Source organism: Macaca thibetana, chromosome 11, assembly GCF_024542745.1.
Source record: "Macaca thibetana thibetana isolate TM-01 chromosome 11, ASM2454274v1, whole genome shotgun sequence".
NCBI lineage: Eukaryota > Metazoa > Chordata > Mammalia > Primates > Cercopithecidae > Macaca > Macaca thibetana.
The window spans coordinates 128,864,065-128,887,850 of record NC_065588.1 but is presented as its reverse complement, the minus strand read 5'-3'; the positions used below and the strand labels follow the sequence as shown (position 1 = coordinate 128,887,850).

At 61.0% G+C, this 23,786-nt stretch overlaps 1 protein-coding gene across 1 annotated transcript in view; it reads right to left on the bottom strand.

Annotated features, from left to right (window-relative positions):
- FBRSL1 (fibrosin like 1) overlaps positions 1 to 23,786 on the bottom strand; it is a 95,894-nt gene that overhangs the window by 58,514 nt on the left and 13,594 nt on the right. Inside the window, 2 exon segments of the mRNA XM_050747734.1 lie at positions 1,021 to 1,110; positions 19,143 to 19,340. Of these exon segments, the coding sequence (XP_050603691.1) occupies positions 1,021 to 1,110; positions 19,143 to 19,340 (288 nt within the window).

Sequence of the window (23,786 nt, the reverse complement as noted above, 5' to 3'; positions counted from 1 at the left end):
CAGAGGGGTGAGGGGCCTTTGTCGCCCCGGGTTTGAGCCTCAGTCCCAGCTGCTGTGTTGTGCCCAGAATGTGACTTCATTCACCATGGGCTGGCAATCAGAGGAAGAACCAGGGCAGCGGCGACCCCAGGTAATTCCCAGTCTATTTTCCTAACTTGTGGCAACAAGATGGGGAGACGGGCAATGAGGCCTTCATTTAAGTGATAATGAGATGCCTCAGGTTCCATTCATCGGAACTCCTCCCACCGCCCACCCCCACACCTGCAGGAGCTGGGGAAAAGGTGTCAACGCCTCCGGCCTCTTCCAGGCCCCAGCCCGGTGCTCCCACAGCCGCGCTCTCAGGGTCCAGCCCTGTCACTGGCCAAATCCAGCATGAGAGCCTAAGTGTGGGGGGTCCCGGCCCCCCGGGGACCTGGGGCCTAGGGGCCTCTCTCAGGGACACCAAAGGCGTGTCCTGACCCAGGTCAGTGTGTGCCTCTGCCTGGCACGGGCACGTCGGGAGCCTGGGACGCTCGGCCCAGACCTGATCAGGGTGAAAGAAGCACCTTCCGCTGACGTTTAACAAACCCCGGCCCCTGCTGCCTCCACACTCCACCTGTCTCCTGCCCCAGCCCACGAGGCAGGTGGGTGTCCCCAGCAGCGGGGCAGGACCCACGGCAGCCCAGGCGTCCCCAGCGGTGGCCCAGGGGTGCCCATCTCGAGGCTCGGCCGCCATCCGCCTGCCCTCTACCCCCAGGGCCAGCAGTGCAGGCGCAGCGTCCAAGGCATGCTGAACGTTTTGGGCTCTGGGCTCCTGCTAGCTCGCTCACCGTTTCTTCATTTAAATCTCTCCTAATGGGGAAAGTCCTAATGAGTAAAAAATCATGCTTTAATGAAAGCAAAATGCTAATTGCTAAGACAACGCCTTCATGGGAAACCGGGCCCTAACCAGCGGCTTCCTGGATGCCCTTGTGCAGGACGCAGCGGGCAGGCGGCCCAGACTCAGGGAGCCTCCAGGCGCAGGCAGCTGTGGGTACTCACATCGCTGAGCGGGTCCCGGGAGCTGGTGGCTTCGAGGACGCTGTCGTCGTCACTGTCCCGGTCGCCCCCTTTGGACACGGTGACCTTCATCTGGGACAGAGAGAGACACTGTCTCAGGCAAAACTCCACCTCACCATGTCCGCATCGGGGCCCGCTAGCTAGGGCTACGTGCCTGCTCCCGGCACCCTGGCCCCGGGGGCCCCAACAGCCACTGGGCGCTCTGGGATGTGACGTGCTGTGGTGGGCCGGGTCCTGGTCTGGGGACGGGAGCAGCAGCAGGACAGAGCTCTGCAGAGCCAGGAATGCCATCCCGGCTGACGGCTCACACACTGACAACACACTCTACCAGGATGGGGAGGACCCACCCAGGACCCGCCGGCTCAGTGACATGAGAACCGCCATGTGCTCGGAGCCGCCCCTTCCACAAGCCACTGACTTTGAAGACATCCTGGGGGTGCTGGGGACCACGGGTGGGGCCTTCTCCCACACCCTGGGCTCTTCTCGGCCTCAACAGCCAAGCCGCCCGCCGGCTGGTTAGCACCACCCCATCTGGCTGTACAGGGCTACGACCTCCAGGCCAAGCCTCAGTACCACCCACTGTCCCTTGGCTGTGCCCACTCCACTCCCTTCGGTCGGCACCATCCCGGGGTAAGCAGCAAGGTGGTGGTGGGACCTGCCTGTCTCTGGCCATGTGCCCTTGGGCCACTGCTCAGCCTCCCCATGCCTCGGTTTCATCACCTGCAGAAGGGAGCGGCCACACTCACTGCCCACTGCCACCACCTCTGACACCATCCAGCATGGGCACCGCTGCATGCCAGGGCCTGGCCCAGGCGCTTTGCACGCACTCACACGTTTGCTCACACAGTGGCCCCGAGTAGAAACTATTTTCCTTTACGTTTCGCGGATGAGCAAACAGACGTGCAGACAGGTTAAGTGGCCACACAGGGACCAAACCCAGAGCCCTGCATGTATTTAATTTTCCTACTTGGAAATAATTTCAAATCTGTACAACGCTGAGGGAAGTGAGAGGCCAGAGCTCCTGCTGGCCAGCACCCAGCAGGGACGCCCCGCACAGCCAGCTCCCAGCCTCCCGTGGAGGCCCAGCAGTCTCTCTCTCTGGCCACCTTGGATCTAGAACAATTCTGCACCTTGTGGCGACATGCCCCAGCACGTCTGGGCCCCCAGGCCTCGCATCCCAGGGCCCCAGTGAGGCCCTTTACATTGAGTCATCCTGGGCAGAAGCGCACCCCAGCCTGGGGAAACCTGTCCCAGGACCGGCTGGTGTGGCTCGCTACAGCCATGAGCCTGGCTCCCCGCCGACCTCGGGCGCAGCCAGAGCCCGCTCCGTGCACCTCCTGCAGCAACAGGCCTCCGGGGTCCCGCACCCCTTCCCTGTGTGGCTGACGGTGCACACAAGGCAGACAGTGCCAGTACCAATTAAGGGATGTCACCCAGGGCCCTGAGGTCCAATGCCCCGGGCCCATGAGGTCCATCAGGCCGCACAGTAGCAGGAGCCCGCACTGGAGGAGGCCCCGGCTGGGTGGGGACGCAGCCCCCGAGCAGTCTGAGCCTACTGGGCAGGCGCTGGGGGCAGGGTGGCGGGCTAGTGACCTGCTTGGCTGCGCAGTAGCCCTCACAGACCCTGTCCAGGCTGCCCGGCTCTTCCCGGCACTGTGGCCTTGGGCAAGGGACTGGCCTCCCCCAGCCTCAGTTTCAGCGTCTGTAACTGTAACATTCCGGAATCCTGGCAGGGCCCCTCGGTGCAATGAGGTTTAGGTGGTGGCATGGCCAGTGCAGCGGATCCTGGGGCCGGCACCTTCCAGGCCACCAGGTGTCACTGTTGTCACCAGCTGGACTCTCACGACCCCTCCTTTCTCACCCCTGGAGCTGGCATCACGGTCTCAGTCGGGCAGCCCTGCCCGCCGCGTCCCACACGTGCTGCCCTGCTGGGGCCGTCAAGAGTTCCGTTCACCTCCACAGGGAGCCAAGGGTCCCACTCCTAGTGGTTCTCAAAGTGGGGTCCTGGAAATGCAGCATCACCGTCCCCAGAGCCTGTCAGGAAGGAGTCTCCAGGCCCGCTCCAGGAACCGTGTGTCACCGGCCCGCTGGGGGTCTGGCCATTGGCAACGGCCCCATGAGCCCTGCACTCACTGCTAGGGAGAGCGATTCAGGGCAGGACCTGGCGGCGACAGGAAAGGCTGCCACAGGGCTGCTGAGTACAGTGGTGCAGGCTGCTCACTGCCCAAGGACACCCAGCCGGTGGGAGGGGAGGCGGGGCTAAGATACACCCACACAGCGGAGCCGTGAGGAGTAGGGCACCTCTCCACACTTCACACCAACACAAAAGCCATCTCCGGTCAGGGCTGGGCACAGACGGAATGCTTCACCCCCACGCCCGCAGAGGGGCTCAGCGGGCTGCCCTGCGTGTGCTCCTCCCACAGCTGGAGGCCCTGAGAGGTGGCCAGGCAGGTCGTGGGGTGGGGTCTCTTCCCCTTCCTCGGGTGGCCCGTTTTAGCTCTGAAAGTCCCAAGTCTCGAAAAACCCTGTAGAACTGGGAACCTGTGTCCTGGACATAGGGCACGGCTGGTCACCCCACTCTGTCCCCAGGCAGGACCCCAAACAGCCAAGGGGGCTGCCCTCAGTCCAGCCGCTTCTCAGTGCTGCCCACCAGCCACGCCAGGGGCCAGGGAGGCCACACGTCCATTCCTCGAGGAGCTGGAGAGACAAGATCACAGTCCCTGGAGACACGTCCATGTCTGGGGCCAGAGGGTGCCCCCTTTGCCGTGGAGGGTGGGCAGGAGCTACTGCACCTGTGCCCACCCCAGCCTTGAAGTGTGCCCACCTATCTGTCCACTCATCCAACCAACGCCCGTGGAGCCCCGACGAGTCAGGTACTACTCTGGGCAGTTAGCAGAGCAGACCCAAGCCCCTGCCCTCCCAGAGTGACAAAGGAGCAACCGTTCCTGGTGCACACAGAAGGTGGCTCCATCTGCCAGGTGGCAGGTGCTCGGGGACAGGCAGCGCAGGCCGGGTAGGGCCCCGGACGCAGTTCACTGATGGCGCCAACAGCCAACAGCCCAGCAGGCCCGGCACACACACTGCAGCCCCAAGTTGCCCTCCTCACAGTGCGCCCTGCTGCCCCACTGAGCCTGTGCTTCCTAGGGTAGGGGGAGGAAGGCTGAGTCTGTCCAGTTGTGTCAGCAGGTGGGGTGTGTGGCAGGAGCAGAGTGTGAGGAACAGCTCCTAGCGGGCCAGCGTGGAGCGCCTGTCAGTTTCTGCAACTTTAGTACCCAAACCACAGTTGATGGAAGCCACTAACAGTTTAACAGCCGGCTTCAAATTTCCTGAACCCTCAGTAACCTGCTCCTGCAAGCTGCACTCCACTGGGCAGCCACAGACCAGCTGCTGGTGGGGCCAGGACCGTGTCCCAAGAGCACTGGGGCCCTGAGGGTTCTGGCAGTAACCGCAGGAACATGGTGGCTCCAGGCATAGAGAGCTCCTCCCCCAGGGTCCCCTCCCCTCACCAACCCCCTCCCTCCACACCGTCCCCCAGCTCTAGGCTGCACGTCCAAAAATCACTGCCTCTGGGTTGGCCACAGAAACGTGGTTCCACTGGGAGGCTCAGGCTCAGTCAGGGGCTCAGGTGCAGCCTGGCCTGTCCAGGACTAGTGCCCTTGAGCTGTCCTGTTGCTGGGAAGGGGCCAGAGAGACAGGAGCCAGCAGAGGTCCCATCATGAAGCAGCCAGGAAACCCTCTGGGGCGCACAGAGACCCACACAGACCCACAGGTACTGGCAGGCACACACACCGCCCCAGGCTGAGGGGATGCACCGGCCGCATACACGCACCCACGCCCCTCTCCACCACGGCAGTCACACTGGCCCTGTACACACCGTGTCCCATGCACATGGCTCACTGATTCATCGTCCCACCTACTCCCCAGACCCGCCCCAAGGCTCTAAGCACACACTGTCCTGCACAGGCCCTGCCCAAAGTGGAGCACCCAAGAGGCCCCACACCAGCCCCCGTATCCCTGTGTACATACTGAGCAGAAGGTGCCCTCCCTGGGAACGTGCAATGGTCAGGGCAAATGCGCGCACCACATACGGCACGGCGGGAATGGCAGCCTTGGAGCGGTGCAGTGCACAACTCCGACAGCTACACTCTGCAGCCCTGGTGAGCCTCACACCAATCGGATCACACCCGGGGGACTCTCACACCCCATCCCACGGTGTCACATTCAGACAAGGGCTATCCTACAGGTGCATGATCTCAGACTGGCCGGCGACAATGGCTCCAGCCTCTGCACCCGCAGGCCTGGGAGGGAGGGTAGGAGTCAGGGGCCGCCTGGGCTGCTGTTCTAATGTGGACCCTGGAGAACCCTGAGAAGGGTCCTGTGGCCTCCTCAGACCTGCCAGGCCAAGGGCAGGCCTCCTGGGAGATGGGGCAGAGGTCAGGCCCCCACACCCGCTAGCTGGGCTGGGCCACAGTTCCAGCAGAAGACGGGAACGTGACGCCCCTGAAGAAACGGAGCACAGATACGCAGAGGCGGAACTGCCACCATCCCGTGTCCTAGTGGAAATGTGTGTGGACCCAGCACACCCCTGCCCCAGCCCCGCAGCCTGTGCTCCCTCCTCCTCGCAGTCCCTGCTTCCTCCTAAGGAGCTGAGCCCCTCAGAACAAGGCTCCTGGCCTGGTGCAAACAGTGCTCCCTCAGGGAGCTTTCAGGACCCCTGGGCCTCCCCCAGGGACTGGACGTCATGGGCCTGGACTTCAGACTTTCCAAGCTCCCCACCCGCCAAGGTTGAGAAGCCTCAGGGGACTACAGCGGGTGTCCCGCTCCCTGGCTCAGGGCAGGGCAGAGCTAAGAGGGTGTGGCTGCTATCGTCCATAACGCTCCATTTCCCCACCTCCCACAGTCCCTACCAGCTCCCAGCTGGTCCAGGTTTTCTGTGTTTTATGAGCCCCCAAAGCCGTCCCTGAATCCTGAGAGCAGGTGCCTGGCACCACTGTGGGTGGGTGGTACCTCTCTCCGCTGCCTTCGCTCCCAACGGGACAGCCCCGGATCCCTCACAGTGTCTCTACGCCTTGTTGAGCTATGAATGACGACTATGGGCCCCTCATATTTAGCAAGGGAAGAGCCCGACTCTGGGGCCCCTCCGTCCCGAATCTGCCCGGGCCACAGGTGACGTGCAGGCAGACGCTACGTCCTGTCCTGCCCTCGGCCCTACCACAGGCCCCTGCCGCTGCCTCCTGGGGGCTGGGCTCACGTCCCTGGTCGGGAGGAGCTGATGCCACACCCACAGCACGTGACACCAGCGACTGCATCCTGCTCTGTTTTGTGGACTGTTGTCCCCACCCTCGGGAGCTCGGAGGGCAGGGGCTTTGTGGCGGTCACTGGTGCTGCTCCGGAACTTGTACTCCCAAGGTGAGCCTGATGGGGAAAGGAAGTGACCCAGTTCCAGGGTCAACCTAAGCAGGGGCTGCCTCAGGAAAATCGCCATCTGCAAAGAAAGAGATGGGAGAGCCCTGGGGAGCATCCCAGACAGCACAAGCAGCCAGGGAAAGGGAGCTTTCCCACAGCTGCTGGGAGGGTGTGCTGAAGAGGTATAAGGAGGGCTGTGTACCTGCTGGTGGGGGCACTGGAAAGGGGGGCCCAACTTCCTCACCACTCATCCATGCTACCTGCACAGCCTCTGGGCTCTCTTCCACACATACTCAACCTACAACCCTCGGACTGGAGGAGTAGCCACTTTTTTTTGTTTGTTTGTTTGTTTTTTGTTTTTTTGAGACAGAGTCTTGCTCTATCACCAGGCTGGAGTGCAGTGGTGAGATCTCGGCTCACTGCAACCTCTGCCTCCCGGGTTCAAGCGATTCTCTGCCTCAGCCTCTCTAGTAGCTGGGATTACAGGCACTTGCCACCACATCCAGCTAAGTTTTATACTTTTAGTAGAGACGGGGTTTCACCATCTTGGCCAGACTGGTCTTGAACTCCTGACTTCGTGATCCACTTGCCTCAACCTCCCAAAGTGCTGGGATTACAGGTATAAGCCACCGTGCCCGGCCAGGGGTAGCCACTTCTTAGCACCCACAGCTCGAAGCTCAGGCTGGAGTCACACTGAGCTGAGGGCAGCACCTACTGGTGAGATCTGGCACTGCAGCCCAGCTGTATGAGACTGCATAGCCTATGGGAAGAACGACTCTCAGAGTTGGGAGTGGGGAGTCAGAAGCTCCAGAATGAGGGAAACTCTGTTGTCTGTCTCCAGGACCCTGGTATTAGCAAAGCATGCCTTCCCCTCCTCCAGGCTAACACCACACAGTGTTGTTGTGGCCCTGCTGCTTCCAGAAACTGTTCCTGACACTCTGTTCACTCCACATGCCAACCAGGCTGGGTAAAGAGCTCCTCCACGCTCCCACAGTCCCCTAAGTATTTGTTTCTGTGTCTCTCTTCAGTAGACTATGAGCACCCAGTGGGCAGGGGCTGTCTTTTATCCTTGCCTACCTAGCACAGGCAGGTACAGTAAAGAGGGACTCAGGCAATGTTTAGGAGAGACCAAGCGTTCCCTGAGTCAGCACAGTGTCAGGGGAGCAAGGTACTGCCCCCAAAGTATGGGACACTCCAGTATGCTGCTCCACCTTCTTCTGTTGTGATTCAGATGGGTGGATGGATGGATGGATGCATGGGTGGATGGATGGACAAATGGGTAGATGAATGGGTGCATGGGTGGACAGATGGACAGACAGGTGGATGGATGGACAGGTGGGTGGGTGGATGGATGCATGGGTGGATGGATGGATGCATGGGTGGTTGGATGGACAGGTAGATGGGTGGATGCATGGGTGGATGGATGGATAGACAGGTGGATAGGTAGACGGATGGATGCATGGGTAGATGGATAGATGCATGGGTGGATGCATGGGTGGATGGATGCACAGATGAATGATGGATGCATGGGTGGATGGATGGACAGACGGGTCGATGGATGGACAGATGGGTGGATAGATGGATGCACAGGTGGATGGACAGATGGGTAGATGGATGGAGAGATGGGTAGATGGATGGATGGATGCATGGGTGGATGCATGGACAGACGGGTGGATAGGTAGACGGATGGATGCATGGGTAGATGGATAGATGCATGGGTGGATGCATGGGTGGATGGATGCACAGATGAATGATGGATGCATGGGTGGATGGATGGACAGACGGGTCAATGGATGGACAGATGGGTGGATAGATGGATGCACAGGTGGATGGACAGATGGGTAGATGGATGGAGAGATGGGTAGATGGATGGACAGATGGGTAGATGGATGGATGGATGCATGGGTGGATGCATGGACAGACGGGTGGATGGATGGACAGATGGGTAGATGGATGGATGCACAAGTGGACGGATGGATGGCTGCATGCATGCATACATGGGTGGATGGATGGACTGGTGGATGGATGGATGATGGACGTATGGGTGGACGGATGGACAGACGGGTAGATGAATGGGTGCATGGGTGGACAGATAGACAGGTGGATGGATGGAGAGACGGGTGGGTGGATGGATGCATGGGTGGTTGGATGGACAGGTAGATGGGTGGACACATGGGTGGATGGATGGACAGACAGGTGGATGGATGGACAGACGGGTGGGTGGATGGACAAATGGGTGGATGGATGGATGCATGGGTGGATGGACAGATGGGTGGATGGATGGATGGATGCATGGGTGGATGCATGGACAGATGGGTAGATGGGTGGATGGATGGACAGATGGGTAGATGGATGGATGCACGAGTGGATGGATGGATGGCTGCATGCATGCATACATGGGTGGATGGATGGATGGATGCATGCATGCATGGTGGATGGATGGACAGATGGATGGATGATGGACGTATGGGTGGATGGATGGAGAGACAGGTAGATGAATGGATGAGATACACTACAGATGATATGAGGGATGCTGGCGAGTTAAGGCCTAGGAGACACATTGCCAGCAGGCTCTTGGGGACACTAGTGTGTCTGGGTGAGTGCATGTGAGTGTCTGCAAGGCCCTGCCCGTGCAGTCCTGTGTGCTGGAGGAGGGGTGGGAGCAGCAGCTATGCTCCGTGTCAGAGTGGACTCCAGCAGGTGTGTGTCGCCAGGTCTGGAGTTGGCCCCTCTGGACTCCCGGGCTGCACCGCTTCTGCCAGGGCCACCTGGGCTGCATCACCTGGTCTTGCTCAACTACGCCCCATCTGTCCGACAGATGAATGACCTAATTCGAGCCACTGCCACTCTCCTGAACAGCTGCAGCAGCCCGCCCACTGGCGCCGACGCCTCCACAACCGTGCTGCCTCCACCATGAGTTTCTAGCAACACACAAGCTCACGTTGTTCCCTGGCTTAAAACCCTCAGTGGTTTCCCTCTGCATGAGACCAGGTCCCTCCTTAGCCCTATCTGCCCACCCCATGCCCGCTCGGCTCCTCAGGCACACGCCACCAGAGGCCTGGGCGGCTGTGCTATCTACCCAGAGCGCTCTTCCCTGACCACCTGGTTGAACAGTGCCTTCTCTCCTTCCCAGGCACGGCTGTGCTCTCACTCAGACCCAGAGCGCTCTTCCCTGACTGCCTGGTCTAATGGTCCTGCTCTCCTTCCCAGGCACGGCTGTGCTCACACTCAGACCCAGAGCGCTCTTCCCTGACCGCCTGGTCGAACGGTCCTGCTCTCCTTCCCAGGCACGGCTGTGCTCACACTCAGAACAGTCTCCACTTGCTCTGCCATCGTCCCAGTTATCATTCAACTTCCCGAGGGCCGCACGGTTACTTGTCTTGTCTGTCGCTGCAGCCCCGGGCCCAGAACAGGGGCTGAATAACCAAAAGTACAAAGTGGATGCGGAACGGAAGCGCCTTCCCGAACAGAGTGAGGCTGGGAAAGCAGAGGTGGCCACACCCACCCCGGACTGGCTCTCCCCAGGCTGTGGGGAGCAGTGCCTGCCAGGCCCAGGTGCTCAGCCTTCCTCTTCCACTCCCACCTGACAGCACCCTGGCTGGCAAGGCCCCCAGCCTCCCGGGCGGCCCCTTCCCCTGGGCCGACTCTTGGTCTGCAGGAGGGCCCTGTCGGGTGGGAGGAGGCTCTAGGACCCTGTGACCCAGCCTGCTGCTCCCTGCAGGTGGCAGGTCCAGGCCCAGAGTCTAAGGCACTGATTAACCGAGGGCCTCTCTCCACAGGCCCCGCACGGGAAGACCCTCGCCCGCCCGGCAACCAGGACAAAGACGAGCCTCTGGCGTCTGGGCCTCAAACCAGCCAGGCCGGGCCCAGGAGGCGGGAGAAATTACTCTGAGAATTCATAGTAATAAAAGCAAGAACCGGTATCATAATCGCAGCTATGCAGACAGCACACACCTTGCATGTTAGCTCATTTTATCATCTCAACCACCCGAAAACAAATGGACTATTTAGTAACATCCCCACTTTACAGAGAAGAAAACTGAGGCCCAGAAAGCTGCCCTCCAGGGAATGGCCACGGGTGCAGATTCCACAACAAAGCCAAGCCGCTGGGGTTGAATCCCAGTCCAGCTGCTCACCGCGTGGACCTTGGGCAAGTTATTTAGAGGCGGCTTTTTTCCTTCGGCATCCTCATCCGGCAAATGGGAATAGTTACGGGGCTGCAGTTAAACAAGCTGACGCGTGTTAACCGGTGGAAACGTGCCTGGGACAATCAGAAAAGACTTCATGTGTTAGGCTGGTGATAGGATGCTGAGCGGGCTGGGGGAGGTGGCACTGAAGACAGTAAATGTGGACATCCAGAAACTCCATCGAACAGATGTAAGACTCTTCAGATTACCTACGCCGGGCATGGTAGTTCACACCTGTTCCCAGCACTTTGGGAGGCTGAGGCGAGTGGATCACCTGAGGTCAGGAGTTCAAGACCAGCCTGGCCAACATGGTGAAATCCCATCTCTACTAAAAATATAAAAACTAGCTGGGTGTGGTGGCGCATGCCTGTGATCACAGCTACTCAGGAGGCTGAAGCAGAACTGCTTGAACCCGGGAGGCGGAGCTTGTACAACATCATGCCACTGCACTCCAACCTGGGTGATAGAGTGAGACTCCGTCTCCAAAAAAAAAAAAAAAAAAAAAAAAAAAAAACTATTCGGATCATCTATTTCATCTTGCATCAGTTTTGTTTTCCAAGTAATTTTCCCATTTCACCTAATTTGTTGGAATAAAACTGTCCCCATGTCACCTTTTTCGTGTCTACAGTGCCTATAATGGTATTTCCTCTTTTGTTCCTAATATTCGTAATTTGTGTTTTCTTTTTCTGGTTCATCTAGCTAGGGACTTCTCAACTTTGTTAATGTTTTCAGAGAACAACTTTTGGCTTTATTTCCTCTATCGTGTTTCCCACCTTATTAATTTTTCTTTTTCTTTTTTTTTTGAGATGGATTATCACTCCGTTGCCTGGGCTGGAGTGCAGTGGCGCCATCTCAGCTCACTGCAAGCTCCGCCTCCTGGGTTCACGCCATTCTCCTGCCTCAGCATCCCAAGCAGCTGGGACTATAGATGCCCGCCACCTCACCCGGCTAATTTTTTGTATTTTTAGTAGAGACGGGTTTCACCATGTTGGCCAGGCTGGTCTTGAACTCCTGACCTCAGGTGATCCACCCTCCTTGGGGTCCCAAAGTGCTGGGATGACAGGCGTGAGCCACCACGCCCGGCCTGCCTCATTAATTTCTGCATTTCCGTTCTTGTCTATACTACAGCTTTCCTTTATAGGTTTACTTCCTTTTTTTTGTTTTTGTTTTGTTTCTTAAGGCAAAATCTTAAGACTCTAGATCTTTCTTTTCTTTTTTTTGTTTTTTGTTTTGAGACGGAGTCTCGCTCTGTCGCCCAGGCTGGAGTGCAGTGGCCGGATCTCAGCTCACTGCAAGCTCCGCCTCCCGGGTTCACGCCATTCTCCTGCCTCAGCCTCCCGAGTAGCTGGGACTACAGGCGGCCACCACCTCGCCTGGCTAGTTTTTGTATTTTTTAGTAAAGACGGGGTTTCACCGTGTTAGCCAGGATGGTCTCGATCTCCTGACCTCGTGATCCATCCGTCTCGGCCTCCCAAAGTGCTGGGATTACAGGCTTGAGCTCTTCTTTTCTATTATAAGCACAAGCTAGTTTTCCTTTAAGCATTGCTTTAGCTGCATCCCATACATTTTGACGTAGTATTCCTTATTTTCCAGTGAAATTCAGCTCAGAGGGAGATTCAGGAGGTGGAAGCTAAGAACCTGCCTGGCTGGGTGTGCTGGGTGGGAGGACAGGGGAGTGAGGAGAGGAGAATGCCTGTCAACTTCTAGCCCGTCATCTGGGCGGTTCCAGGTTCACCCACTGAAATGGGGAAAGACAGAAGCTGGTGCGTCTGGTTTGTCCGTGCCAAGTGAGGGGGGCATCCTGGGTCCCGGCGGGACACTCTGGGCTAATGCATGAGGACACTCAAACCATACAGCCGATGAGGTAGAGGATGAGGAGATGACAGCAGGCGCCTGGGAACAGCACGGGCATGAGATAAGCACTCACAGAGGGCACATCGTTCTGGGCCCCCCACACCTCCCTGCTGTCAGCCCTGTGGTCACTGCGCACAGAAGCCACCAGTCTAAACTCAAAAGTGTTGTAAATGTAAGACACCTACTGGCTTTCCTAGACTCAGTATAAAAAAAAAAAAAAGAGTAACAAAGATCTGATAATTTTTATATGGATCACGTTGTTGAACTACTACTTTTAAAGTACATGGAGTGAAACGCAGTATTCTATTAAAATGAATTTTACTTTATTTTTTAATTCTGTATGTGGCTCACACAATACTCCTATTAAACAGTGCTGCCCTAGGAGAGTCCAGGGCCCTGCCCACCCCTGCTGGATGAGAAGCTGCCCTCTGCCAGGTCCCAGGGTACCCCGAGGGAGCCCTGCAGGGCGTGTACCAGCCCTCAGAGAGGCTTCTTACCAAATCCCTGCACCGTGGCCGGGCCTATGGCTCCGCATGGAAACCCTTCTCCCTCAGAGTCTTCCCACAGCTTTGTGAACTGCTAGGGATGTCCCCTATCACTGCAGCTTCTGGCTAGAGGAGGATGGCTGGTGGCCTCGGCCCGGTCAATGCCAGTCCAGTTCAGTCTGGTACGGGCCACCTGGGAGGACGCCAGGGCAGCCAGGGAGATCCCGGGTCAGGTCGCGGCCCTGTTCAGATCCCTCCGAGGCCCCAGGACTCCCCCTGGACTTCTGGGTGGCCCTGGGTCTCCCTTGGGCACCTGTGGGTGGTCCTGCCTTCCGGCCTCTGCACATCCAGGTACCCCCCCACCCCACCATCCCCTCTGCGTCTCTGCCCTCACCACAGTCGCCCAGCACGCTATCCCAGCCTGTCTCCCCACACACGGAGGAGCCGAGCCATGACGCTAGAAGAGGCGGAGCTCATCGTCCTAGGTGCCTAGATAAGGGTCCTGAATGAGCAAATGGGGAAGGCCCAGCAGGTGGCGTTTCTAACACGCAGGGCGGGGCCTGGGGGTGGGACTGCGGCTGTTCACCTGCAGTGAGGGGTTCAGTCAGAGAGACAGGGCCCTCAGAAGAGGGCTGGCAGGCAGAGGCCCACACACCAGGCGCGAATGCTGGGCCAGCTGCCGGGAGGTCACCCACGCTCAACCCCGCCCTCCCTGGGGGCTGCTCAGCGATGGCTCATGGACTTGGCCTGACCTGGGGAGGACCTGAGGGCCTTAGAGCTCCAGGCCCCTCGTGGGGTTGGCCCCACTGCCACAGCCTCAGTGTCACCCACCTTCCAGGAATCCACCCCGATCTCCCCTTCTCCGCCCCCAACAAAACCACCACTGCCCTCACCTGCCACGGGCTCTGCAGGAACATGCCTCGGCCTCTCCCAGAAGGCTCACGCCCTCCCCACACCCCTTCTGCAGATGGGAGGGGACCAGCCTGCCTGTGCCAACAACAGCAAGGTGGGCAGAGGCCCCCGCAGAGGTGACCAGAAGGCTGACGGTCACTAAAGCACTGCACCCAGGCCCCAGTCTCCAGAGGGGTTCCTGAGGCAGCAACAGGGTCTCTGTAGTCAGGCAGCGGACAGCCTCCCCCATATCCCCAGTCACCCCCCGGAAGACACCTCCATCCTCAACCTTCAGGCTGCGCTGCCCCCACCCTCTCCACAGCAGCCAGGACCCAAGCCCACCTTCCCACTGAGTACTGACCCCTTCCAGAAACAAGAGAACAAGCCACGTCCCACCCAGGCCTCAGGCTCCGATCTGCTGCCTGCGATGGGAGCCAAATCCCACTTGCTGGAGGCCTGGCAGGCCCGCAGCTGTGTCTTCTGGTCAGCAAAGTCAATCATAAAAATTAGAACTGACCACCAACATTTCAACATTGCCAAATCCAGAGAAACCTGGATTTCCAGCTCTTCAGAAACATCAAAGATCTGGCCACACAGAATCTGCATTTCCCAGGGCAACACCTGGCAGCAGTGTCCCCACCAGGGTGCAGGCCTCAGGACACAACACAGATGTCCAGCCCCGTAGGGCTCTGGTGTCTCTGCCCTCCCCATGGTGGCACCCTGACCCCAGGCCAGTGCAGACAATGGGTTCAAGCTGGAGGCTGCAGAATCATGGCCAGGCCTTGGGAGCCCCTCTGGGTCCTGAATGTTTCCTCCACAGGTGTCCTCTGCACCCCCAGCTGCTGGTCACGGGGAGCCAGGCTGCAGTTTCCAGCCCTCCTCAGCCCTCCCTGGCAGCCTGGCCTTCCCCATTAAGGGGCAGCCAAGTGCCACTGCTCAGCTCCAGCACGAATGGCCCCTCCCCACTCCCTCAAGCCGTTGGGGCCTGCCCCAGACATGACTCTACTCACTCGGCCCCCTCTGTACTCTCAGGAGCCTGGCAGTGGGGGCGGGGGCCCGAGCGTGGAAGGAGGGCAGGAGGCTGTTTAAATCACCACTGTCCCCCATGCATAACAACAGAGACGTCTGAAGGCAACTCCAGCCCCTTTGCGAGACAATGGCTTGTGTGGGTGACTGAGATGGCACCGCCCTCCAAGCCCGCACCCCAAGTGTGCCAGGTCTAGCCCGGAGCTCAGCCAGGGTGCCGCAGCCAGGACTCGGCCCCTCCATGACCCGGCCTTCTGTGAGAACACAAGCATCTGACAGGCCGCGCAGAGGACGCTGGGCTGAACCACCCTCCCTCACCAGTGCCCAGGGCACCTACCCCGGGGATGGGTGTCCCCCAGGCACGAGCTGAGAGGGGGATCTCGACCCCTGCCACACTGGCCCACACAGTAGCCTTGCGGTGGGGGGATCTGGAGGCCAGCACCCTGCATGCCGAGCACAGTACAGACCCCCACTCCAGGCCTCAGATGGGTGGGCAGGAAGGCCAGAACAGATGCTCCAGGTCTCCCCTGTTTGGTCAGAGTGCAATGAACCCCGAGCCAAGCCCAGCACAAAAGCCGTTTGTGGGAATAAATCACGTAAGACACAAGCTCGTCTGTTTAAATTACAAACGCTGATGCTGTTATAAAAAATAGTGGCACGGCACTTTTTATTTTCTTTAATCAGAAAAATAAGCCCTGCGCTTCTGGGATGGAGGCCCCAAGTGAGCACCGGAGGAAGGGGCCTGCGTGGGTGGGGAGCGAGGGGGCCCACAGGCCAAAGCAGATGCTGCACCAGAGGCTGGTCAGGACCCGGGAGGGCCTGCGGGTGTGGAGTCCTCATGAGCAAGTGCAGGGAACTGGGGGTCAGCAGCTGCCTGGCCTGGGAGCCAGGGACACCCACCCCCCTTTCTGACACCCGAGGCCGCCCAGCTGGGCGAGACCAGGCCTGCGGGACCAGGGTCTCCTGTCACTTGGCGCAGGCGTCCAGGTGGTCAACGCTGCTCTCTGGAGGGCCACTGGCTACAGCCTGCCCAGCTCCCCTAAGGTCTGGAGACAGTCAGAGCCCCCTCAAACACCCCCTCCCTTTTGGGCCAGTGGCGTGCCTCAGATTCCAGAAGACTCGAGTGGGGCTGCCTCGAGACCAAGTCCTGAGGGGGTGGAAACCCCTGACCACAGGTGGGGGCCGTGGAAGGGGCAGGGATGGGCCCAGGGGTAGCCTTGTAGTGTGAAGTGTGCCCGACTGCATGCAGGTCAACAGTCAGACGGGACACTGCGGGGGACTGTGGGGAAGCCAGGAGAAGGCGCTGCCCACCCTATGGGCTCCCCCTCACCTGCAGACCCTGCGGGCAACCCATCGGTACATGCCCACGGGGGTGGTAGAGGCAGAGTCCTGAGAGGTGGGGGTGGGAGCCTCCGGGTCCCCTGCAGCTCCTGACCCACCAGATAGGCCCATGTGCCCCCTGCAGCTTGGGGGCCCTGGAGGTGGACACCAGCACCTCCTACCAGGGGGAGGGCCTGAACTGAAACCCACACCTTCACCATTCACCACTGGGCTATTCTGCAGGAACTGCAGCACCCCACAGATCCTTCCTGCCCAGCACACCACTCACTCACGCCCTCTCTCGCACGCACGTGCACACAGCGCGCATGCGCACACAGCACGCACACACCAGGCTCACGCGCTCTGCACAGGTGGCACGCCTGGGGCAAGCGTGCACGCAGACTCAGAGATGCAAGGACAGTATTGTCAATTCAGAGGCACAGAAAGACGCTGAGGGGCCCCCTGCAAGCTCCCCGCCCTCGGGGGCTGTGTTCCCCTCCCAGGGCACGCACACCACAGGCAGCAACGCGGGTGGGGGCACTGTGACACCAGTGGGGGGAGAGGGAGCATGGCGGGGCAGCACGCAGATGCCGGTTCATCTTTCCTCCTGGTGTGGTGGGCCTCAGCCTGATCACGGCCCTGCAGGGGCTCCCGCCTCCAGCCGAGCCTCAATTTCCAATGACAAACAGCCCAGCCCTATCTAGAGAAGGCCTCAGGCTAGTCCAGCAAAGCATCTCCGGCCCGAAGGGCAAGGCAGCCTTGGCCCTCAGGGCCCTGCCAGGGTGCAGCTCACACTGGAGTGGGCTGGAAAACCCATATGGAGAGGTGCCTGCAGGCATCAGGCTCCAGGGCTCACAGATGGGGCCTGACGGGCCACCCCGGGGGCACAGGATCGGGTCCACCGTGACCTCAGGGGCCGGCAGGGATGGCCCAGGGCCAGAAGCGAGAGCCGCGGCTGACGGGCTGGCACCAGATCCAACAGGGACCGCCGCGGCTGGCAGAGAAGCCCCAGGAGAGGCCGGCAGGGTGGGCCTGGCTGCCCCAGGAGTGAAGGGCGATCGGGAATGGGGAGCAACGGCTGGGGTTTGCAGGGCTTGTTGGGGCCCATGAGCGGCCGCAGGGGCTGGCAGGGCTGCTCCGGGCCCATGAGCGGCCGCTTGGGTGGGCAGGGCTGCTCCGGGCCCATGAGCGGCTGCTTCTGCTGCCTTGGCCGTCCCGGGCCCAAGAGTGAAGGCGTGAGTGGGCCAGGCTGCTCTGGGGCTTCCACTAACCGCTGGGGCTGCCTGGGGCGCAGCAGTGACCGCCGGGGACGGCTGGGCTGGCCCAGCAGGGACCTTCGGGGCTGGCCGTACTGACACGGGGCTAGGAAGGCCCGCCGGGGGCAGCAGCACTGTCCTGGGAGGAAGCTGGCGGGCCGTCGGCGTGGTCGGAGGGTGAGGAGTGGCCGTGGGGGCTGGTATCGCTGGCATTGGGCTAGCAGCGACCACAGGGGCCGGCTGCGCTGTCCTGAGGATGCCCTGCCGGGCTGGCCACAGTGACACGGGTTGGCCCACGGCCGCAGGGGCCGGCAGCGGTGCCACAGGGTCAGCAGGGACCGCAGGCGCCTGCAGCGGTGCCTTGGGGCCAGGAGGGACCGCAGGCGCCGGCAGTACAGGCAGGGGACCAGAAGGGACCGTGGGGCCAGGAGGGACCGCAGGCGCCGGCAGTGGTGACACGGGGTCAGCAGTGACCGCAGGCGCCGGCAGCACTGCCTGGGGCCTGGGAGTGCCCAATGCGGCCGGCAGGGCTGGGCCAGGCGTGACCGCTGGGGCTGGCAGAGCTGATCTGGGGCTGGAAGGAGCCGCTGGGGCCGGCAGGGCTGACCGGGGCCCAGAAGTGACCGCCGGGGCTGGCAGGGCTGTTTCAGGCCCAGAAGTGACCGCTGGGGCCAGCTGCGCTGACCCAGGAGTGGCCGCTGGGAGGGCTGGCAGGGCTGCCCGGGGTCCGGGAGTGCCGACGGGGCTGGGAGGGACCCCTGGGGCTGGCTGGGCTGGCTGGGCTGGAGCTGTTGCTGGCGCTGGGCCGGGCCGTTCTGGTCCCAGTGGCTGGCTGGGAGCGGCCCCCCTTCTGGGGAGCACACCTGCATGGAAGAAAGAGCACGTGTCCACCTGGGCAGGTGTCACCGCCCGCGGAACCCCCGTCCAGCCCGGGCCCAGGAGGCATGCTGTCCTTCTCCAGCAGCCCAATTCCCAAGGGGGCCGAGGGGAGCCGAGGACACCGCGCAGAGCCCCACCCTGGAAGGAAGGAAGGCGCACACCAGTGGACCCCCTGCAGAGGAAGCAGCTGCAGGCTGAGCCGCACCCAGGACAGAGCCCCACGCGCCAGGGAAGCCCCCACCTGCTCTGACAGCCCCTCCTGGGCAGGAGGCCCCTGGGCAGGGCAGGCAGAGCCCTGTTCCCAGCTGGGCCACGCACCTGACCACTGACCACAGTCACGTGCCTGCAGCCACCGCCGGGACCAAGCTTCCCCTCCCCACGCCGCACACGTGAGCAGATGGCGCTGCGTGTGGACAGGACAGCCCTCGGCAATGCGCCTGGACCCTCCTTATAGACACGCTGGACACCTGTAGTCGGCGGAGCCTGATGGACACGGCAGGGAAACGGGGCCGGCCTATCAGTTTGGCGCCCCAGCCCGGCACGCACGCCTTGCTGCCCCAGATAGGCACCTCTCCTGCTGTGACCCTAGGCACGTCACGACCCCTCTGTGACCCAGCGGGCTCCTGCCTCTGCTCAGCCCAGCCCTGTCCACGTGTCCTGCACCCCAAGCCTGACAACGATGGACGCGCTGCCAGGCAGGCCCGGGGGCCACATGGGGTGGTGTCCAGGTGCTGGCGTGGCCCCGGGGCGGTGAGCACTGACCCGACGCAGAGCTCCCGGTCGGGGAGGGACCTGCTCACCTGCTTGGAGGGTTGCAGTGGGACCTTCCTCGCCCCATCGCAGGCGGGCTCGAGGTCCTGCCCGGGGCTGCCTGCCTCCAGGGGCCGCCTGTTCTCACTCGGCTCCGCAGGGGGGCAGGTTTCCGACTCCCGGGGCTTCTTGATGAGGCGACGCTCCCACTTCTCCTTCCGCTCATGTGGCTTCAGGGCCATATCCTTCTGCAGGGAGACAGGGAAACGCCAGTTAATTGGCGGGACCCCAGGGCCTTGGGCCCAGGACAGCACCTGGGACAGCACCCACCTCAGCAGCTCTCAGGGGAAGGAGCCTCCAGACTTGGGAAGGGCATCTCTGAGGGGAAGGAAGACGGCAGGTGAGATGCCGAAGTGGGACCGGGGTGGGAGTTTCCCAGGGCTCAGCCAGCAAAGGGGCCCGACAAAGCTTAGCCCAGCAGGGAATCTCCAGTAAGTTTCACAGGAGGCCAGCCCAGGGCGGCCCAGGACTGCCCCCTCTGAGCCCTGCTGAGACCAGGGCTGTCTTTCAACACTGAGCGAGTGCCCTGCAGTGGGGGCCAGGGACCACAGGAGCCTCTCCAGGGGACACCCAGGCCCCACAAGAAGTGCTCCTCCAGGCGACAGCCCACGGGAAGTGCTTCCCCAGGTGACACTGTATTCCAGAGGGCCTGAGGGGGTCTGGCCAGTGCTCCCAGATGGGTCTGTGGATTTGGGACAGAGATGCTTCCCAGGGCTCACCGTTGGGCTATCAGACCCTGGGGACACCCCCAGGTCCCCTGTAAACCTGCTGGCCTCCCCTGGTCCCTCTCGTCCCATGTCAACCCCTTCAGAGCACCAACTAGCCTGTGGACAGCCCCAGGACACTCCAGCTCCCGCCCTGCCGGTGGACATCGGGCAGCCCCAGGTTCTGGGGTCCCCACCCCCACACTCTTACTAGTGGTTTACACTTACTAGTAAACCACTAGTAAGCATCTTCTGTATGCTGGCTCAGCTCCTAGCACTAGGGCTGGTGCAGACATACACGGTGCATCAAGTCTAGGATACAGAGGAGCCAGCTGGCCAGCGACAAGCATCCACGAAAGGATAGAATCCTCTCGGGGAGAGCACGGCTGTGAGAAAAACAGCAGCAGTGAAGCCCAGGACAGGACCCACGTCAGAGCTGCTGCCAAGGACCCTGGGAAGTCACTGGGGAGGACCCGCCCCCAAGGAGGGCCACAGTGTCCCCGGGGAGGACCCACCCCCACAGAGGGCCACGGCGTCCCTGGGGAGAAGGACCTTGGCTGTCCCTCCAGTAAGGACAGATGACAGGGACACAGCCATGGCGTTGCCGGCCACGCCCTCCCCGGCTGGGAGCCCTCCCCATGACACAAGCACCACCCCCACCAGTCTGAGCTGGAGGCCCTGAGAGGCCCAGCAGCGTTTCCAGGCCCCCTGCCCATGAGGGCTGATCCTGTCACTCCAACTCCGCTGTTTCCGGCTCCAGGAAGCCTCCTTGTCTCCCCAAGACCCAGCTCCTGCCATGTGCTCTCTGCAGAGCCACCACTCAAGGCCCACAGCCCTGCTGTGAGCGGCCTGTTCAAGCCCGAGAGCCCGTGGTCTCGAGAGTTCCTGCTCATCCACCCAGGATCCGTCAGGGCTGCCCGTCCCAGGCAGCTGTGGATCCAATCCCAGTCCCACTGAGCTCTGAGGGTCTAAGCCTGGACAAATCAAAGGCTGCAGCCGAGAGAACGGCTGGTCACAGCGCTGGATCAAAAGTAGGAACAAATCAAGGTGTTACCTTTCACAGTAACTATGAAACCTGCAAGGGCAGCCTGCCATGCAGGGCACCGCTGAGCTAGGATTTGTCTTTCTAATGGGCAAAGAGTCAGAGGAGACAAGCAAAGGGCAGATATGAGAAGGCACAACCGAGTGGTGCCCTCAGGGCACAGATGCTCCCCCAGGCCCGCTCCACACCTCTCTCCATCGCCAGTGTTCACAGCTGCCCAGAAGGATGCATGTGTCAAGGGCAAATTGTTTACATTTACCACATTTTCTGTAAACCTGCTTTAGTGTTACTTTGCTTTCAAAAAAATATAAAGATTCCTGCCTGCCCCTCCTCCCGTCCACAGACCCACCCTCCAGCTCCCTCCCGGCCCCGGCCCCACACCCAGCACAAGGCAGTGAGTTTCCTGTCCCGTTTGACGCGCACCAGAACGTCCATCTGTCCTGCCCCCTGCTTAGCCCCAGGCAGGGCTCACAAGCGCTGCTGAGTGAACATTCTAGAGAACAGACAGCACAGGAGTGGGTGCCCACACCGGGCAGGAGAGGCCTCCGACGTCTCCGGCTCCAGGCGCAGCCCCTGTGCCCACAAACCCCCAGCCAGCGCTGCAGCCACGCTCACTGCAGAGAACGGAGGCCATTCCCAGGAAGCTCTGGGAGGGCTGTCCCAGGACTCTACTCCTGAGGTGTGAGCCAGCGCTCTGCCTGCTGCCCTGAGACAGTGGGAAAGGTACCCAGGCCTGGGATAGCCATGCGGCTGGCCCCTCTCCTGGCCACTCCGGGGCTTTCCAGGGTGAGGCCGGCCCTGTGGGCTGCACCTGGCAGGTTTCAGAGGCCCCACAGCAATGCCACAGCACTGCCCTGCCCTGCCCAGCTGCTGAGAGAGGCATGACCAAGGAGGCCCAGGCAGGGACCCTTGCCAGCCCCACCACTGCACCTGACACCCCACTCTGCCCAGTGGCTCAGTCACTGCACATACACCTGAGGGGTTGGTGGTACAGCTCAGACACCGTACAGCATCCCGTCCAAGGCCACCATGACAGGCAGCAGCGTGGCCACCCCCGCTCCTGTGAGGACTGGAGTCCCCCTTGGGGCAGACCACGGGTGGGGGTGGGGCTGGGACAGGAGTCCAGGCCAGATGGGGGGCAGTCCCCAGGGACTGAGGAACAGTGCGTGCCCTGGGCAGCCCCAGGGTCCTCATTTGTAAACTGGGCAACGGCCCCACCCCCATGGGTGGCGCCAACCACCACACCAAGGTGCCTGGGCTCCACGGAAGAAAGGCCCAGAAGGTTCGCACCGGGAAGTGACATGAGCTCTGGGTAGGGACCCTGCACGGAGCCAGGGAGACCAGCAGCAGCCACGCGCTCACCCACTTCGTCGTGTTCTCCGCAGTGAGGCTGTGCCAGGCACTCTGCTAAGTGGTGGGTCAGGCCCTGCTTATCTTCTTGTTTGTTTGTTTTTGAGACGGAGACTCATTGTGTTGCCTAGGCTGGAGTGCAGTGGCACGATCTTGGCTCACTGCAACCTCTGCCTCCCAGGTTCAAGCAATTCTCCTGCCTCAGCCTCCTGAGTAGCTGGGATTACAGGTCACCATGTGTAGCTAATTTTTTTGTGTTTTTAGTAGAGATGGGATTTCACCACGTGGCCAGGCTGGTGTCGATCTCCTGACCTCAGGTGATCTGCCCGCCTCAGCCTCCCAGAGTGCTGGGATGACAGGTGTGAGCCACCACCGCACCAGGCCTGGGCCCTGATTATCTAATCCACACACACAGGACCCCACGTGCTGGCCGCAGTGACCACCCCAGTGTGGAATGAAGACACAGACGAGAGGCCTGGAAAGGCTTCAGGAGCTGTGTCCCCAGCACCACCCACCACCCAGCCCAGCTCTGAGGTGCCAGCCGGCCGCCTCAGGCCACTGTCCCAGCTGCAAGAACCCCTGCTAGGCTGAGGCAGTGGAGGCCCTGAACCCCCCCATAGGTCTGCAGTGCACACCGGGGTCAGCACACGTGGCACCACACAGGGGCCCTCCAGGAAAGCGCGGTGGGGGCCCTCCCTGCAGTGGCTTCCAGTACCCCCAGTAGTGGCTAGGGCCCCAGACCTCCCTGCTCCCCTCCCGGGAGGACCACCAGGGCTGGGCGCAGGCTTATGTGACACTGCTAGACAGATTCTCCTGTAGCAATTCTATGTGACTACTTTTGGCTCTCTTAATGTCATTACTATACAGCACCATCAACATTCCTAACTACACTACAATGACGCAAACAGAGATAAAATAATTCTACCCCAGCACACACAGAGCACTGCTGCCCCCTCTTGGGGACGGGGCTGCCTGTTCCCGCCCAGGCTTGGCCTACCCCCTGCAGCCAGGTGGCCACGCCCTGCTCCTGAAACCACAGCAGGGGCCTCTCCCCTCCTTGTCACCAGGCAGGAGGCTCTGGAGAACCGCCTACCCAAGACCTCACCTCCCTGGCAGGCCCCTCTGCTTCCCACCCAGAGTGATGACCACGTTCCCCCAGGTAAAGCCAGGCCTGGAACCCCCAGGGATCTTCTCGGATGGGATGGAAGCTGCTCTCCATGGGGAGGGAGCCCCCAGGGATCTTCTCGGATGGGTCGGAAGCTGCTCTCCACTGGGGGCAGGAGGCTGAGGAAGGATGCAGCTGCTTGGCTCCCAGAACCTTGTTGGCTCACACCTTCGTCAGGTCTGTCTCTGTCATTCCAAGAGCTCAGGCCCAAAGCCCAGAGCCTCTGCCTCTCAACTGTGTTCAGTCTGGGTGCAAACCCCACAGCTCTCTCTGCAGAGCACGTGAGCGTCCGCTCAGCGCCCAGCTGGCACGGCTGCCTCCCATACCCAGGTCCTGTGGCGGCCTGTGCCCCGCCATCCCCTCTGCCTTGGGG